Source organism: Aotus nancymaae, unplaced genomic scaffold, assembly GCF_030222135.1.
Source record: "Aotus nancymaae isolate 86718 unplaced genomic scaffold, 86718_ANA_hifiasm-v0.15.2.pri h1tg000030l, whole genome shotgun sequence".
In the NCBI taxonomy this organism is placed as follows: domain Eukaryota; kingdom Metazoa; phylum Chordata; class Mammalia; order Primates; family Aotidae; genus Aotus; species Aotus nancymaae.
The window spans coordinates 436,544-454,694 of NW_026988443.1; the positions used below are offsets into that span (position 1 = coordinate 436,544).

The 18,151-nt window shown below is 39.8% G+C and overlaps 1 protein-coding gene across 1 annotated transcript; it reads right to left on the reverse strand.

The window, feature by feature from the left end:
• Window positions 1-3: 3 nt before the first annotated feature.
• Window positions 4-17,087, reverse strand: LOC105706890 (ubiquitin carboxyl-terminal hydrolase CYLD). The gene is made up of 6 exons (XM_064382976.1): window positions 17,021-17,087; window positions 16,420-16,499; window positions 7,915-9,048; window positions 6,707-7,009; window positions 4,303-4,408; window positions 4-1,471 (listed from the first exon to the last, which is right to left on the reverse strand). Exons 3-6 carry the CDS (start codon window positions 8,413-8,415, stop codon window positions 1,446-1,448), a joined length of 936 nt encoding a protein of 311 aa, XP_064239046.1. The 5' UTR covers window positions 8,416-9,048; window positions 16,420-16,499; window positions 17,021-17,087; the 3' UTR covers window positions 4-1,445.
• Window positions 17,088-18,151: the final 1,064 nt, after the last annotated feature.

The window sequence follows — 18,151 nt, forward strand, 5'->3', positions numbered from 1 at the left end:
GAATAGTGGTCACCCATAGGGAGAGGTTGCAGTTATAACGAAGACAAGGTATGCAGGTGGTTTTTAAGGTACTTCTAGTATTCTGTTTCTTAACCTAGATGGTCCGTGTCATGAGTGTTCATTATTATTCTTAATATATGTTGTTATATACACTTTTACAAATATATTCCACAATAAAAAGTTTCTTTTTTGAGATGGAGTCTCACTCTGTCACCCAGGCTGGAGTGCAATAGTGCGATCTCGGCTTACTGCAACCTCCACCTCCCAAGTGATTCTCCTGCCTCAGCCTCCCAAGTAGCTGGGACTACAGGTGCCTGCCACCATGCCCAGCTAATTTTTGTATTTTTAGTAGAGATGGGAGTTTCGCCATATTGACTAAGCTGGTCTCGAACTCCTGACCTAACGTGATCTACCCACCTTGGCGTCCCAAAGTGCTGGGATTACAGGTGGGAGCCACTGCACCCAACCAAGTGTTGCTTAAATATGAAAATGATCAGCACATTGCCCATTTTTAAGGATTAAAGATGAATTATTATAATAACATAAACATTCAAATGAAGTTGTTTAATAGATGTCTCAATTTTAACATGATCAAAACCAAGATTCTGACTTCTAACTCCCATTCCCCCACATGTGCTCTTCCTGTTGTCTTTTCCGCCTGGGTAAATTGCTTCTCCAACCTACCAGTTGCTCAGTACAAACCTTGGAATTATCCTTGATTCCGTTCTCTCTCAGTCAAACCTCACACCCAACCCATCTACAAATCTTGTTAGTGATCTTTACATTATATCCAAAATCCTTCACTTCTCACCATCCTCTTCATGCCACCCCAGTCCCAGCCACCACTGTCTCTCATGTGGATAACTACAACCTTCTCCTTCCTGGTCTCCCTGTTTCTGTCCTCTGTCTAGTTTAAATTCTTAACAGGCAGCTGGAGAGATCATTTTAAAATGCAAATTAGGGTGAGTTGTCCTTTGTTAAAAACCCACCTATAGCTCCCCATCTCTGTCACTGTGAAAGCCAAGAATCCCCACAGCAGCCCACTTAGCACTACCTGTTCGAGCTCCCACTGCGGCTCCTACCACTTTCTCCCTCACTCCATCCACTGCAGCCACAGTCAACTCTTCACATTGCTCAAACTGGCCATGCTGGCTGCAGCCTTAGGCTCTCCTGTGGAATCCACATGTTCTCTCCCAAACTTCCTTCATGTCAAGAGCTCAAACACCACCTTATTAGAAGGTTCATCAGAACTACCCTATATGAAATTGAAAAATCCCACCCTACAACCTGGTGCTCCCTTCCCTTTCATCTTGTTTATCATTCTCCATCTTATTATCATGTAATTGATCATACACATTACATATTTACTGTCTGTCTCTACTCACCAGAATGAAAACTCCACACGAGAAGAATTTTTACCAGTTTTGCTTCCTACTATATCTCCATCATCTAGGTAAGGGCTTAATAATATCTGAATGAAGGAATGGCTTTTTATTAAACTGTTTTTAAAGACATAAGCATTTATTATGATATTTAAATGTATTCTAATTCATAAAATAAATTATATTATCTCCATTAACAATCATGAAAAAGTAAAGTAAATTTTGTCAAATAAAGTATCAAACACATATATGCTTTTTCCTAAATGTAAACCATTTGTTTCAAATGGAAGCAAAAAACAGAAATAACTAGAAATTCAATTTGCAAAAAATTAAAAATTGACTTAAAGAAATCAAGTAAAGCAAAGTATGTCATACTGTGACAAAGTAAAATTGAAATAAAGCTATCATTTGAATTCTATATCTCCAACTAAATTAATGTGCTCTTGCTGTAAAGCTCAAAACTAAAGCAGAAAGCATGCCCTAACTTGAAAAACAAGCATTGATTACTTGCCCCAACAACAGGAAAACAGGAAGGGCAAACAGTGCAGGCTAAAAGGAACCTTAAGAATCATCTAGTATTAGCCCCTTCATTTTTAGAACAAAAGAAACTGAGGACCTGAAATGACTTGAAAAAAAAGAAAACAATTTAGTATACTTATTCAATTGTGATCCTTGCTATAGCAAAATTCAGCTTTTATAGAATTAGAGACAAAATATATCTCCATGGAAACAATATTCCCAAGTATACATGTGAAACTGAGAAGTATGGTTTTCTATGCAGGTCTTCACATCCTAAATATACAGGTAGGATTTGGGGTGGAGAGGTACTGAAAAGAGCACAGTTTTCTAATCAGACAGGTCTGGATTTGAATTCTGGCTCTACCATATACTCTGATATTGGCAATTTTTGTCCATCCGAGCCTCAGCTTTTTATCAGCAAAATGGGGATCATTAAGACCTATATTATAAGTTTGTTATGAATGTAAAAAAGTATAAGTAATTAACCCAGGGCCTAGTACACTCCTGGCTACAGTCTGCCTGCAGGCCTTCTGACATTTTAATCACAGTTGCATAATGCTCAATGAGAATCACCACCTCTGACTGCCACTGTTGGCTTTATTGCACTAGCCTGTATCACAGAGTTCCCCTAACAGCAGGGCAATGAAACTGTTGATGTTGCTATCAACAGAAATTGTCAATTACCTGACAGCAGCCACTAGGTGCTACTTGTTTGAGGCAAAATAAAAGATTGCTTGATACTTCTTCTAAATGTAAAGTTGAGTAATCTATTTCTGACTAGAGTCCTGACCCCTGATTAATCACACCTCAAAACTAGAAGGGATCTCACAGGTAAGAATCTTCTCCGCAGTACATTAGATTAGATTAGATGACCAATTTATGTGTAAAAGCTTCCAGTTTAAACAAGCTCTTACTCAAGTAGCAGTTTATTACATTTTCTGATCCTTCTAATTGCCAGGAAGGGCTTTCCCCCCCACCCTCAGAATGGACAGGTGATGGAAAAGTGAATGAAAACATATGAATGCCACCCTTATACTCATATACTTCTGGAAAAAAAATCTTGATTATTTTCATTTGAGGGTAACAAAGGATATCCTATTTAATAACAATTTGATAATATAAAAGTCAAGTTCTAAAATACATCTTGAAGCTCATATTTATGTTCTCAAAACAAAATATATATTAGAAAATTTGCTTTATAGATGGATTAAAGACTTAAATCTAAGACCTAAAACCATAAAGATTCTAGAAGATAACATTGGAAAAACCCTTCTAGACACTGGCTTAGGCAAAAGCTCCATGACCAAGAACCTGAAAGCAAATGTAACAAAAATGATAAATAGATGAGACTTAATTAAACTAAAAGGCTTCTGCAAAGCAAAAGAAATAATCAGCAGAGTGGGAGAAAATCTTCATAATCTATACATCCTACAAAGGACTAATATCCAGAATCTACAAAGAACTTAAACAAATCAGCAAGAATAAAACAAACAATCCCATCAAAAAATGGGCTAAGGACATTAGCCCACTTTTAGACAATTCTCAAAAGAAGATATACAAATGGCCAAAAAGCACATGGGAAACGGCTCAGCATCACCAATATCAGGAAAATGCAAATCAAAACCACAATGTGATACCACCTCACTCCTGCAAGAATGGCCATAATCAAAAAATAAAAAAATAATACATGTTGGCGTGGGTGTGGTGAAAAGGTAACACTTATACACTGTTGGTGGGAATATAAACTAGTATGACCAGTATGGAAAACAGTGTGGAGATTCCTTAAAGAATAAAAGTAGCTCTACTATTTGATCCAGCAATCCCACTACTAGGAATCTATCCAAAGGAAAAGAAGTTATTATAGGAAAAAGACACTTGCACATGCACGTTTACAGCAGCACAATTTGCAATTGCAAAAATATGGAACCCTCCCAAATGCCCATCAATCAACAAGTGGATAAAGAAAATGTGGTATATACAGATACCAAGGAATACTACTCAGCCATAAAAAGGAACAAAATAATGGCATTCACAACAACCTGGATGGAACTGGAGGCTATTATTCCAAGTGAAGTATAACAATTCAGGAATGGAAAACCAAACACTGTATGTTCTCGCTCATATGTAGGAGCTAAGCTATGAGGATGCAAAGGCATAAGAATGATACACTGGACTTTGGGGACTCGGGGGGAAAGAACGGGGGATGGCAAGGGGTAAAAGACCACACACTGGGTACAGTGCACACTTCTCAGGTGATGGGTGCACCAAAATCTCAGAAATCACCATTAAAGATTAATGTAGCCAAACACCACCGGTTCCCCAAAAACCTATTGAAATAAAAAAACTAAAAATTTTCAAAAACGCTTGCCTTATAAATTTATAAAACATAAAGAAAACATACCTGGGATGATATCATTGATGTGCAATAGAATTGTACTTTCAACACACGCAAAACTACAAAGCTGCACTCCATCGAATCTTCCATCCCAGTTGCCAATAGGGTTATCCTAGAAATTAAATAAACATTAAAATCGTCCTCAATGAAATGTAAATGTGAAAGTCTGTATTTTCCATAAAGAATCCTCCAAAGTATTTTACATTGGTAAATGTTAACAATTTTACCTAAAGGAAAGAAAGAATATATTAGGAATAGTTGCCATAGTAATAAGGCTTTGCTTTTTTTCGTTTGTTTGTTCATTTTATTCTTCAGGAAAATGAGATCCAAGAATAACCAAGTTATAGTAAACCTCTAGATAAGCGAAGAATCAAAAGCGTTTTTCATATTTTACTGAAAAATAAATACTAGTCTATGGAATAACACCCATTTGAGGTTTAAAAAGACAACATTTTGCACAGGAAGATTCATTAATAATATATTATTTCACTCAGAAACCTGCCTCTAACTAGTCCTAGGCTCTTCATACTCCCTGAGCACTTAAATAGTCGTTCTGAACTTCTGTATGCCTTTCTTTACAAAAAAAAGTCTATTTTCTACTTGTTCCTTTGACATTTTATGAACATATAGGAATCTTCTCCAGGATGGAGACATTTATATTTAATTATTTGATATTCTAATATAGCACCAATTGGCACTGTGCTGTTCAGGGAACTACATGAGTAGATGGGCCGGTCAGACAACTGTCCTGGGTACAAATGTGTATGGCATGCTAAAATGTCCCTGGAAATAGAACATGAATAGAAGGGAAAGGAGATAAAGAAAGAAGTTCTAGCATTTGCCAGAACTTTTTTCTCAAGGAGTATAATAGAAATGTTTGGAACGAATGTCTGCACAAGTCAACTATGCGACATACGGAGGCAGGGAGAGAAGCTGTCAGGGCAAACCTCTAGGTAGCCTGCCCGGGGTAAACAAGCTGACCCCAGACCGCCATCTGAAGGCAAGGCCTAAACCCTAAACAGCTTCTGCCAAGTTTGAGGCCCAAGAACCTGACACAAGGGGAGACCAACCCCGATAACCAGTGGCCCACTTTCTCCAATCTTCCCTCCATGCAGGCCACAATTCTCCTTGAAATAAATACTGAATTAATATTCAAAGAATATTGGTTAAAAGGAGTGCTTTATTGTCAGCTATCCTGAGGGGCATATATGTCTTACTCTGGTTCTAACTTTTCACATATTAAGAGTAAATGTTTAGTAACTAACCAATGAGTAACAAATAGAATTTCCTAGAATTGCAAGCACAGGAAACGTTACGCTAGAACATTACCTTACCAACAACCAAAAGGTATACCTGAATGGATAAAAATGATGACTAAACATCCCCATCGTGAGTATAACAGACTACTACTCACACCCCCTCCTAACTCATTCTACTACTCAATAATTCCACATGAATTTCCTTTTTCATACATAACAAAGTCTTGCCCATATGTTCAATGTGTGATAAAAATGGTCCAGCCTTTTTTTTTCTCATTCTCTCAGTGCTGCAGGTATTATTTAACTCGCCACACTGGAATGGATCCATTATTAACAAGTATGATTGTAAGGAAACATTAAAAATAAGTGACACAAACTTAGGTCAAACGTTGTAAGATTCCACTCTTACGGGGAACCTAGAACAAGCAAATTCACAGATACAGAAAGCAGAAGAAACTGTGGTTAGCAGAGGTTGGGGAAAGTAGGCAGTTACTGTTTAACAGGCACAGGGTTTCAGTTTGGGATGATGAAAAAGTTCCGGAGATGAATAGAGGTGACAGTACAACAATGTGAATATATTTAATGCTACTGTATGCACACTTAAAAATGCTTAAAATGGTAAATTTTATGTCATGTATATTTTACCACAATTAAAAAAGGTTCAAATGAATGACATCCTATGAGAATATTCTAATTGTCTATTACTCAAAATCAATATGGATTTCCTCTACCCAGATATTTTCTATAAATGATTTTTATACTACTTATTAAAATCAGATCAGCCAATAAAATTGTGTAGAATATTATTAAAAAACATAGGTTACCCCAAAAAACTTTTTCAAAATGAAGAAAAGTAAGACATCATGTAATATATTTGGGTTTTGTTTTGTTTTGTGTATTGGTCAGCTACAATAAGGCAGATTTAAAGATTGAGCACATTATTCTAGTTTATTCAAATTGGAAAAAAGTAAATGTAATTCTATATGTAGACCCTTGTTCTATTTCAATGATCCTTTACCAAAGATAAATTAGAACATGCTCTTTAAAGTACTCCAAATTAGATCATTTTGAATATTCAAAGTGTTCAATTTGCAAGTAAATTGGTACTAATACATATATTCACAAAGATATTTAATACAAAATTTTCTTACCATGTCCACACCAACAAAATATCCTAAGCTTTCTTTTCCTGGCAAAACATCACAGAATATAACTGTTCCAGATTCTATTGTTTTTCCAACCTTCAAAGAAACTCTGGAGTTTATTTCCAAAGGAGGAAGTTCGACCTGCATCGTGTCCACTGGACCTGCATAATCACTTTCCAACGCAGTATCGTCATCTTCAATGAGTTCCAGCTTGTTCAATGCAACAAACACACCACAATCTTCATCACACTGAAAAAGCTGTTTCCCTTGATACACTCCGTCAGTGAAACCTTGGCCACGACCTTCTTCCTAGTTTTTAAGAGAGAGGGGAAAAAAATAGATATAGAAAGATGATTCATAAGAAAAAGGGTTCACTTTAGAGATTGCAGGAACATCACTCTGGGAAAATTCTAAATGATTCATATATAAGAAATATAGTTATTAGCAGTTTCTGTTGGATTTAGGGTATTTAAAAAATAAGAAAGAGCTGTATCTGATGCTGAAATAAAATTATCTGATAATTTCAAATCATAACTCTATTATGAGGAAGCTAGACCAAATTCCATGTTGTAATTCTAATATTAATTTGGTTATAAAAAGAAAATGTTATTTTAAAATAGCAGTAATGCTAGCTCCATTCATGAAGCCAGCCACTGTGCTAAATCCTGTATCAATGTACCACAAAAACGCTACAAGTCATATACTATCAACACCATTGTACAGGTAAGGATGCAGACTGAGAGAAGTTAAGTAGCTTTGATAAGTAATCTGGCAACCCGGCTAGTAAATGGCTTAACTGGGATTCAAATTCCCAATTTTTTACAATCACACCTTTTAAAAAAATTAAATCAAGACGCAAAGAAGGCATGCAATTCTATTTGCAAAAATGTCAAAATATAATTGACATTTAAATTCTTGAGAATGAATATTAAGCCTGGAAATGTATCACAGAGTTCTTGGGTCTCTTTCCAACAGAAATAAACTCCAAGGTGATTTTCACACATATCATCAGGGACAACTACCAGCAAGTTTTGGATTATGGATTCATCCATAACATGGATTCATCAGCAAGGACGATGAATATTAAAAATTACAGAAGACTCTTGGGAAAATTCGTTTTGTATTTAAAGGAGAAAAATACATATGTGCATACAAATACACAGAGACACACAAACACAAACAAACACACCACTAAAGTGGTTTATCAAACTTACCAGCAATTCAACTCCAAAGAATATTCTGGACACTGTCCTCTCTGCTAACAGGGGTCCTCTGAAGCGCACAACTCCAGGAAATTTTTCTTCCCCAGATCTCAGCTGTACTTTCACAGGGCAGCCCACGTCTATTTGGAGGCCTTTACTTAGTCTGTTTCTGTTTTTAAACAGGCTGAAGCTCTCCTCACAATTGGTAATTGCCAAAAGTAACTCTGTGAACTTTTCATTTATCTCTACATCTTTTTCATCAACAAACAGAACTGCATGAGGTTGCTCTAGAATTTGTAATCCAATCTGATTTTTCTTGCCTTTTGCAGAAGGAATCCTTGAATGCCCCACAGAACGATCTTGAACATACTGTCCTATGCTTCCCTTTGGTACTTTAAGGAGCTTTTGTGTTTGTTTGTCTGTAACGCTGCACTCTTGAAGAAGCAAATAAAAAATCTGCTCTTCCCAGTAGGGCGAGGTAACTTTTTCTTGGCTCCATAAGCCTGAACTCATTGTGATATTAACTTCAAAATACTAACTCAAAAAAAGGAAACTACTATTAACTTTGTCATAAAACCACAAAAGATAAATTCAGTGGAAGTCCCAAAGCCATGTTTTCAGCAATGCGGTGTCCATGCTGTAAAAAAGAAAGCAAATCAAAACTCCTGGTGAATGTAAGGTCTGTTCTCGCTGAGGATAAAATGAAGAAACTGAGGCCAGCACGAAAATAATCCAATGCAAGGGAATTTATTCAGGTTCCCGGGAGAGGTTCTGTGGTCCGGACAAGAGAGGCCGTAGAAGTCGCGCGGACTCCTCTCAGGCACGGGGTTTTATAGGGAGTGGAGGCGTTTGATTGGCTGTGCCCAGGGTGAGTGGGACAAAATGGAGGGGAGTGGGACCCGGATGGAACAAAATGGAGGGGAGTGGGGCCCAGATAGGACAAAATAGTAGGCAGGGAGTGGGGCCCAGATACGACAAAATAGTATCAGGTAGGTCCTGATGGGGCTTTTTCCCTGGGCTCCCGGGGGGGTGGGGGGGGTGGGGGGGGAGAGGAGGCGTGTCCGAGCTCCTGGCAAGGGAAGGAGGCGTGTCCGAACTCCCCGCGAGGGGAGGGGGTGTGTCCGAACTCTCCGCAACGCAGCCAGCCTTACAGTGAAGAAGCAAAAATACGCTTTAGACTTCATTCTCTATGACTTAAAATTAAGGTTGAAGACTTAAATTTTTCATTTAACCAGTAAACACATACACACAAATATTTCCAAAAAATATCTAAAAGGGCTAAAAGCCATACAGCGTATTAGTTTTATCTACTGTAACTGTATTTAATTAATGAAATCCAATTGTAAATACTTTCAAAGACAGCACAGTAATATTTGCTTCCAAGAACCATATACAATCAGATTCTAGTAAAAACTTTTAAAGGTTACCCTTATATATACCCTTATATTCTATGTTTTTAAATTTATTTGTATATATTTATTTATTTTGAGATGAGGTCTCACTCTTGTTGCCCAGGCAGGACCGCAGTGACACAATCATGGCTAACTGCAGCCTTTACATTCCAGGCTCAAGTGATCCTCCTACCTCAGCCTCCTGAGCAGCTGGGATTATAGGCACATGTCACCACACCCAGTTAAGCTTTCTATTTTTTGTAGAGACACTGTCTCACTATGTTGGCTAAGCTGGTCTTGAACTCCTGGCCTCCCAAAGTGCTGGGATTACAGTCATAAGCCACCAGGCCGGGCCCAGATTCAGCCACTAACAAACTTTAAAAAGTAGCATTTGGGCATTTGGGTTGGTTCCTGGATAAAGAAAATGTGGCACATATACACCATGGAATACTATGCAGCCATAAAAAAGGATGAGTTCATGTCCTTTGCAGGGACATGGATGAGCTGAAAACCATCATTCTCAGCAAACTGACACAAGAACAGAAAACTAAATACCACATGTTCTCACTCATAAGTGGGTGCTGAACAATGAGAACACATGGACATAGGGAGGGGAACATCACATACCAGGGCCTGTTGTGGGGGCTAGGGGAGGGATAGCAGGGGTTGGGTGGGACTGGGGAGGGCTAACATTAGGAGAAATACCTAACGTTGATGATGGGGGGATGGATGCAGCAAACCACCATGGCATGTGTATACCTATGTAACAATACTGCACGATCTGCACATGTACCCCAGAACTTAAAGTATAATTAAAAAAAAAAAAAAGGTAGCATTTGGGGCTGGGCTCTGTGGCTCATGCCTATAAATGATACCTATGATATGGCCATATTTTGATAATGGAACATTTTCCCTCTGACTCAACTTCATTTTACATATTTTGTCCATAGATGGGCAATGTTCATCACATTAATCATAGCTATCATCTAATTTCTCAAATCACAAATATCAGATATTATAATATGATTATATTAAAGATATTTTAAAAATCAATTTTGTAGCATCAAAACATCTACTACATAGCAAAGGAATATCATGATATAACTGCATTATAATTTATTTCTATGACTTCTTTTTCAGCTTCAAATTTTCATTTATTTAATTAATTAATTTATTTATTTTCAAAACAGGGTCTCACTCTGTCACCCATGCTTGAGTACAGTGGTAGGATCACAGCTCACTGCAGCTTCAAACTCCTGGGCTTCAGTGATCCTCCCACCTCGGCCTTCAAGGTTCTAGGATTACAGTCATGAGCAACTGTACCTGGTCCTCATTTAAAATTTTTTACAAGAATAATAATCTTTCCAATGAAGTAGCCTCATTCTCAAACCTATTTGAACTGATGATTAAAAAACTACACAATTTCATTAATTCAAACTGAGATTTTACTTCATTATTTTAATTAATTTTTTGCTGAAAACAGTAATTCCTAGGTTTCCCTGTCATAAGAATGTGGCTACCTGGTATCCAAATACAATACTTATTTCATCCTTCCTTGAGCTAGAGGTATCCATTTCCATTATTCTGGGTAATGGCTGTAATTGATAGCACTATCATATTTATTTTATTCTAGCAATTAAAAAATGAATACTCCTAAAATGAAAGAACCAAATTTTAGATTTAATCACTTAATAATCAAACAATCTGGCAAATCTATACAGAGGAACATTTCTTTTAGAAAGCGCTGTTAGATAATGAAATATTCCATAATAGCAGGGTTTTTAAAAGTCTCTCCCTCTACAAGCCAGCAGGAGACATGTGGTTTGGCTAAGACAGGCTACAGGTCAGGCACCCTCTTCACACCAACATTACTGAAATATCTACGTAACACTCAGTGAGGGTAAAGGCAGAGGCAGCATAAAGGGGTTCTCTTTTTTCTTCTTCTTTGTTGTGTGTTTGTTTTAATTCCACTTGAGGGCACTGTCTACTTCAGCAAGAATGGGATCAATTTATATTTGCTACTTATATAAGACACCTGTGGAAACATCTATCTTGGCGCTATATAAACAAAACTCATAAGGGCTGCCCAAACAGCTACCCAACCCCTCAATTTGGTTCTATTCCTTTAAAGGTCCAAAATGAAGTGTTTGTTCTTTTTGACCAAAATGCTTTTAACATGTCAACACTTTCCACAAGAAAATGTCCTTACTTTTTTCTTGATCATTGATTTACCATTATGACTATAAATTATTTTACATAACTCTTGATCTGCAAGGCTCTTTGTTATTTTGTTAAAGACTGTACCTTATGCGTCCTGAGCACACAAATGCTCTCTACAGATCTACTGTCTAGAGTTTTCCCTTGCAATCAGCCATTTTCTGTGGTTTCCTGCTGTATGCATTTGACTCCTTTTACGGCCTTGTTGCTTTCCAACTTACTGCTTTGAATCAGTTCTGAGAAGCCAGGTGGTGAAATATGTTTGTGTGTTTGAAAAAACAAAGCCACGATAGTGCAAAGAGGAATGCAAACATTCAGAAAGCGTCTTCAGGAGTAAAGGACACATGGGCTCTATTGAACAGAGATTTTGGTCACTCCCAGAAGGTTAAGATAGTCAAAAAGCAACTGCCAAAAAAATGAGCTGTTGTTTTGGTTCTCTTTAAAATATGTTTAGATTTTTTAGGCCAAAACATTTTTTGATAAAGGTAAAGCAATTCTATTTTGAAAAGAAATTCTTTTTTTAAAATGCCCAAAAATAATGACTTCAAATATTACAATCAGAAACTTCCTTGAATCTTAATAATTGCTTATATACCAACAGCTCCTATTCTATTGGTCCTCTAGCTTAACAATTCATGTCACAATTTAAAATAAAAATCATTAGTGCTAATAACTTATTGTTAAGACAAAACTGAATTACTAAATGTAATGCATCAGGACACTATTTTAAATAAATTTGATTATAAACTTGCTGTCTGAAATCATTTAAGGGAGAGAATCCACAGTAAAAATTGATATAACTGCTAGGTTTATACAAACGTTTGAGGGTAATAAACAATAGCTTTCAAGTATCATATTTTAAAGTAAACTCCACAAGGAGTGGCAAACTTTTTCCTTTCATCAGCACAAGTGGAAATGAGCTTAGACTTAGTAACAGGATGGGTCATGGCAGACAACTAGAACAGTCAATGTACAAGTTATCAAATATTTAAGAAGCATTATCCAAAAATAAAGGATGCAGACTTTCCTCTTTCAGAAAGAATACATTAAGAACAGGTTTGAAACTATCATATTAAAAATTGATTCCCTTTACTGCAACTGATAGAAAAAGTTGAATGGGAAACTTGATGGCTTGAGTCTAGAGATAGACAAGGCAATAAACTAAATGATCATTAATATTCTCAGCAGTGAGGTAGCTCATGCCTGCAATCCCCAGCACTTTGGGAAGCTAAGGTGGGTGGACTGCTTGAGCCCAGGAGTTCAAGACCAGCCTGTGCAACATAGTGAAACCCCATCTCTACAAAAAGTACAAAAGTTAGCCAGGTGTGATGATGTGTGCCTGTAGTCCCAGCTACTTGGGAGGGTGAGGTGGGAGGATGGCTTGAGCCCTAGAGGGTGGGGCGACAGCAAGCCATGATCAAACAACTGCTCTTCAACCTGGGTGAAAAAGCAAGACCCTCCCTCTCTCTCTCTCTCTCTCTCTCTCTCTCTCTCTCTCTCTCTTTCACACACACACACACACACACACACACTCTCTCTCTCTCTCTATATATATATATATACTTATTTTATGTACTCAAAATACCACTACTACAATAGAAATATACTAATATACATTTCTCCCCACTGTAAAAGTGAATATAACACCAACATTCTACTTTCACTGATATGTGCACAGTTGTTAAATAGTTAAAGTCTTAGGTACCCCAAGCATTAAAAAGTGACTCAACACAATATGAAGGGAAAGATCTAAATCACATTGTAAATGAGTTATTTATCAATCTAGAAGGTTGGTTTGTTAGTTTGGTATTTTTTATGCTTTCAGCACAGAGTTAAATACTAAAAACTACATCATCTGGGCTAGGCACAGTGGCTCACTCCTGTAATCCTAGCATTCTGGAGACTGAGGTGGGAGGATCCCTTAAGCCCCAGAGTTCAAGGCTTTACTGAGCTGTGATAGCGCTACTGTATTCCAGTCTGGATGACAGAATGAGAGCTAGTCCCAAAAGGAAAAAAAAAAAAGGAAGAGAAAATTAGCCAGGTGTGGTGGTGTGTATATGCATGTGGTCCCAGCTACTCAGAGTCCCAGCTACTCAGGAGGATGGGAGGATCACTAGAGCCCAGGAGGTCCAGGCTGAAGTGAGTTATGTCCACACCACTGCACTCCAGCCTGAGTGACAGAGAAGACCTTATCCCAAAAACACATACATACACACACACACATCAATCTACATTCTACATTCACTCAGCTTCTGCCTGAACAGTAAGACAACCGAAGGAAAAAGAAGCACACCTAAATTCAAAGTCACTGTAGGACAGGTGGGGATGAGGGGTCAGTGTGAAGGGAGAAATTTTTATTTGTATTCTCTTACTGCTTTGCAGGTTGAATCACTTTAAGCGAGTATATCACAAATGACTCATCTAAATACTATCTTACTTCAGGCTGGATAACTGTGTGATTATGTATATCCTGGTAATAAATACTGAATGAAAATTACCAAAGAGTTGAAACACAATAATATGTTTAACCCTAAAGCCGTGTTGAACAGAAGGCCTTTCCTTTGAGGACATTGAAGAAGAACAGTTCAGGGTCACATAGATTTGAAAACAGTTCTGGTTATTTGAGCTTGCTGCGAGTCTGGATTCTGAGTAAAGGGGAACTTAATTGTATTAAGATAAAGTCATTAAACCACAATGTGGGTTGGAAGGCACAAATATTTGTCAATTTTCCATGAAGGCAATGGAAAGATGATCATGAAATAAGTTTTACATGAAAACGTTAAAGATTACAATTACCACATTCTGAAAGGCAACATATAGTACAAATGAACATCAGTAGCTACAGAAAATTGACAATGGTTAACTTATCCAGAAGACACAGTGTGTTTCTGATTCTCAAGTTATCAGGTTATCTTGTTCATAAGGATCTCACAAAGACAGATCCAATGCAAGAGCTTTTTCCATCTCCTGAGATATACTGCTTGTTTTGAAAACCACAGGAAGCTATCTAAATTAGAATAAAAATCACAATACTTAACCCTTCCCTAATTATAAATGGCAAAGAGGTAGGAAGGTCAGCATGACCACCAAGGAAAGAAGACATGTGGGCCTTTTCCCAAAAGCTTCTAGATAGCTAGAATGATCGCCCTTTTAAAAAAGAACACCTCTCACTAAAAGACAAAGTTGTTATATTCCTAAACAGCTAAAGAATAGGGATACATGGTGAACCACATCTCTATTAAAAATACATAAAATTAGCCAGGTGCAGACATGCGCAGTTGTCATCCCAGCTCCTCCGGAGGCTGAGGCTTCTACTTATTTACCACAAGCACTGCCAAATTACTTGCCAGCCCACAAAAACATGTGAAGAAAGAGATTTGGATGTTGAAAATAAAAAAAATGATACAAAGTAAAAAAAAAAAAAAAAAAAAAAAATAGGGTTACAGAGATTCCATGGCCAGAAAAGAGACTGAGTCAGTTTTAGTTTTCCTCAATGACTAACTTGTGCTACAAGTACACAGTCCCTAATATAAGTGGGATTTATACGGTTAAAAAAAAAAAAAAAGCCTGGCTCCCACATCTGCATGTTCCCACCAGAACCAGGAATATTGCTGTCTCTCTAATGTTAAACATAGCCACTCTACTGCCAAACTGTGAATTCCCCAAGTCCTTCATTTTTATATTATCCAGTGCCCACACTAGAGCCTGGCATATGCTAGGCACTGAATATGGAGAAATGAATGAAGGACTCAAATGGTAACAGTGAAAACAAAATTGCATTTCCTCCTTCTGTTTAAGGGATTAAACAGAGAAGAGAAAAGAAAAAGACTCAGGAATTGGGAGTATTTAATGATTTTTGCCTAAAACTTCACTAATTTTCTGGATAAAATGAAGTCATGGTAAACCACTTCATTGTTATATACATAAGAACAAATAAATATGGAAAATTTCACAATTATGAAAACAAGTTGTTTTGAGGTTTGACACTATACCCTGATTATTAGCATGTATGATGCTTATAAATTCTCTACAACCAAAGTAAAAAAACAAAAAAACTAAGATCATAGTGTGAAAATCAGGAACAAAATACTATAGTTTGATAAAGAGCATAACTATTCCCTTCTCCTCGTGTTTGAAGACTTCCTTAAATTAAACAAAACCACAGTTTACGGGGCCAGACTACAAAAATCACTGGTGCTTAATGTTTGTTGTTGCTTTATATAACAAGCCTTATCTGATTCTCACAAAAGTTTCAACCCAAAGGAAGATTTATTTGCAAGAGTACTATAAAATTTTGCAGCAGAATATTAGAGAATGTTCTGGGTGTTCTCGACGTTCAGAGTACATGAACTTCAATAAGAATTTCCAGCAAATCATCTCTCCTAATACTGTTCTAGTTCAAATCCACCCACTGCTCAGTGGGGAATGGGAGGCTAAATTCTTAAGGCCATTCAATCTACTTGGGGCATGAGGGGGTATGTAGAAAGCCAACAATCGTATGAACACCCTCTCAAGGCTTGGGTGCCTCTCTGAGAGCCAATGACTGCAAAATGAACAATATTATTAAGATCCCTAATTAGCCCGAATTCAAAGGCTAGGTAGGCATGCTCCTTAGCTGAGCTAAGGATACAACTTTCCAGGAAGAACTGGGGAGAGGACGGTGGTAGGGATGATGGGGACTGGAAGACTTCAAGGCCACAGGCTTGGTGGCTGGAAGATGACAACTATCCTAAAACATGTAAATGCCAAGGGGTAGAAGAAAAATGATGCCAAGTACATGAATAACCGGGCAGCTGACCCAACTGAGAACCAAACTCAACAGCATCTTCCTCAAGATTTTATGACTTCCTCCCCCGAGCCCCGCCCCCACTCATCGTTAACATAAAAGAAAAACATAAAGAAAGAATACCTGTCACAACAAGGCGCACCTTTCAACTAAAGAACTCCGGGTGGCTGTGTAGAACCATCCTCACACTGGAAAGGGCGAAACTGAAAGAAAAAGCAGAACACGCCATTAACGAGGCCAGAACCCCGACCGAGATTCCTGGTCGGGAGCCACCAACACCCCCAAAACCGATCGGTGCTTACGCCAGGCGGCGCAGACCGGAGGAATCACAGCCTCGGGCTCCCAAGGCCAACCGTGGCCGTCGGGACCCGCCAGCGGCCTGTGCCTCAGTCTCCCCATCTGTAAATGGGGTGGGGGCGAGGAGGGGGGCTGCGTCCCGCGCGGCTCCCGCCTCAAGTCCTCTCTCCTCCGAGGGTCCCGACGGCGGCAACCACGCACGCTCCCCGGACTCGGAGCCCTCCCGGGAAGCCTCGGGGGGTGGGGAAGCCCGGGCTGACGTCAGCGGGCTCGGCACCCCGCGAGCCTGGCTCGGGCCCGGGCAACTAACAGGCCAGCGCCGAGGGCCCGACGGTCGCCGCGGCGGCTCCGGGAGCCCCGAGGCCGGGCGACGGTGCAGAGGGGATCGGGCAGCCAGCCGCCCGCAGCCCGCCCTCCGCTCACTCACTCGCCTCCGGCGGCGGGGCGTCGCCCCTCGCCCCGGCTCCCAAGTCCACTTCCCGGGCCGGCCCCAGCGCCCCACACCCACCTCCCTAGTATTTACCTCAGACTCTCAGCCCTCGCGCAGCCGTACCTGCTACCTGGGCCCGCCCCCACCTGCCCCGCCTCCGAACCGCCCAGGGGAGAGGGAGGGAGAGGGGGCGGAGGGGGCAGCCGCCGCGCTAGCCAATCGCAGGCCGAACTGCGCTCTTGAGCGGGCCCTGATTGGGCCTCCCTGTGACAGACCTTCCTCCAATGGCTGCCAGCCCGGCGCCGACCAAAGGGACTTTCCGCTCAGTCAAGCTCGGTGGAGCCAAAGGGAAAGCGGAGGGGCGGGGCGGAGAAGCGTGGGGATGGAGGCGGGGAGCTCGAGCTGATTGGGCCAAAGGGTGCGGGTGCCGCGTCACCAGTGGCTGATGCCGGAACTGGGGCGGGGCGCTGCGCTGCTCCCAGCTCCGCCTCCCGTGCGCCTGCCTCAGCTGTCAAAACTGTAGACGCTTAGGTTTGGACTGGGTTGGGAGTCCAGACGAAGGTTGGGAATAGGATTCCAGGATGCCGTGAGAGAGCAAAGCTTTAGAATCAGACCTCAGTTTGAATCTTTGGCTCTTTCATTCAGTGGCCGCGTGACCTAGGGAAGTCATAACCACACTGAGCCTCAATGTCCTCATCTGTAAAATGGAGATCATAGTATCGGTTATCTTACAGGATTGTAGCAAAATACCGAGTTAAAGTTCCTGGCACGCAGTAGCAGCTCAGGAAAGGTTCATCTCTTCCTCCCCCGCAGATTCAGCCTGGGACGCTTGCTGTTTCTGAACCTCTATTGCCACCTATCCCAGCTTGGAGGGAATTCTCCCAAGGATGGTGAAGAAGGGATTTCCACACGCCGCCTCACTCAGCCCCGCACCCCTGGCCACCAGCCAGGACTTAGGGTGTAGTTAAGGATCTTTCAATTAGAAGGGAGGCTTCTGATTCCCAAAAGTACTCAAAATATTTAAGGAAGTGCTTTTTATAATCAGTCCCAGAGCCTTGCTGCACTGGATACTCCTGTTAATTAATTTCTTCTCCTTTGACATTTTAAGTGCTAATTATAGGAGAAGGT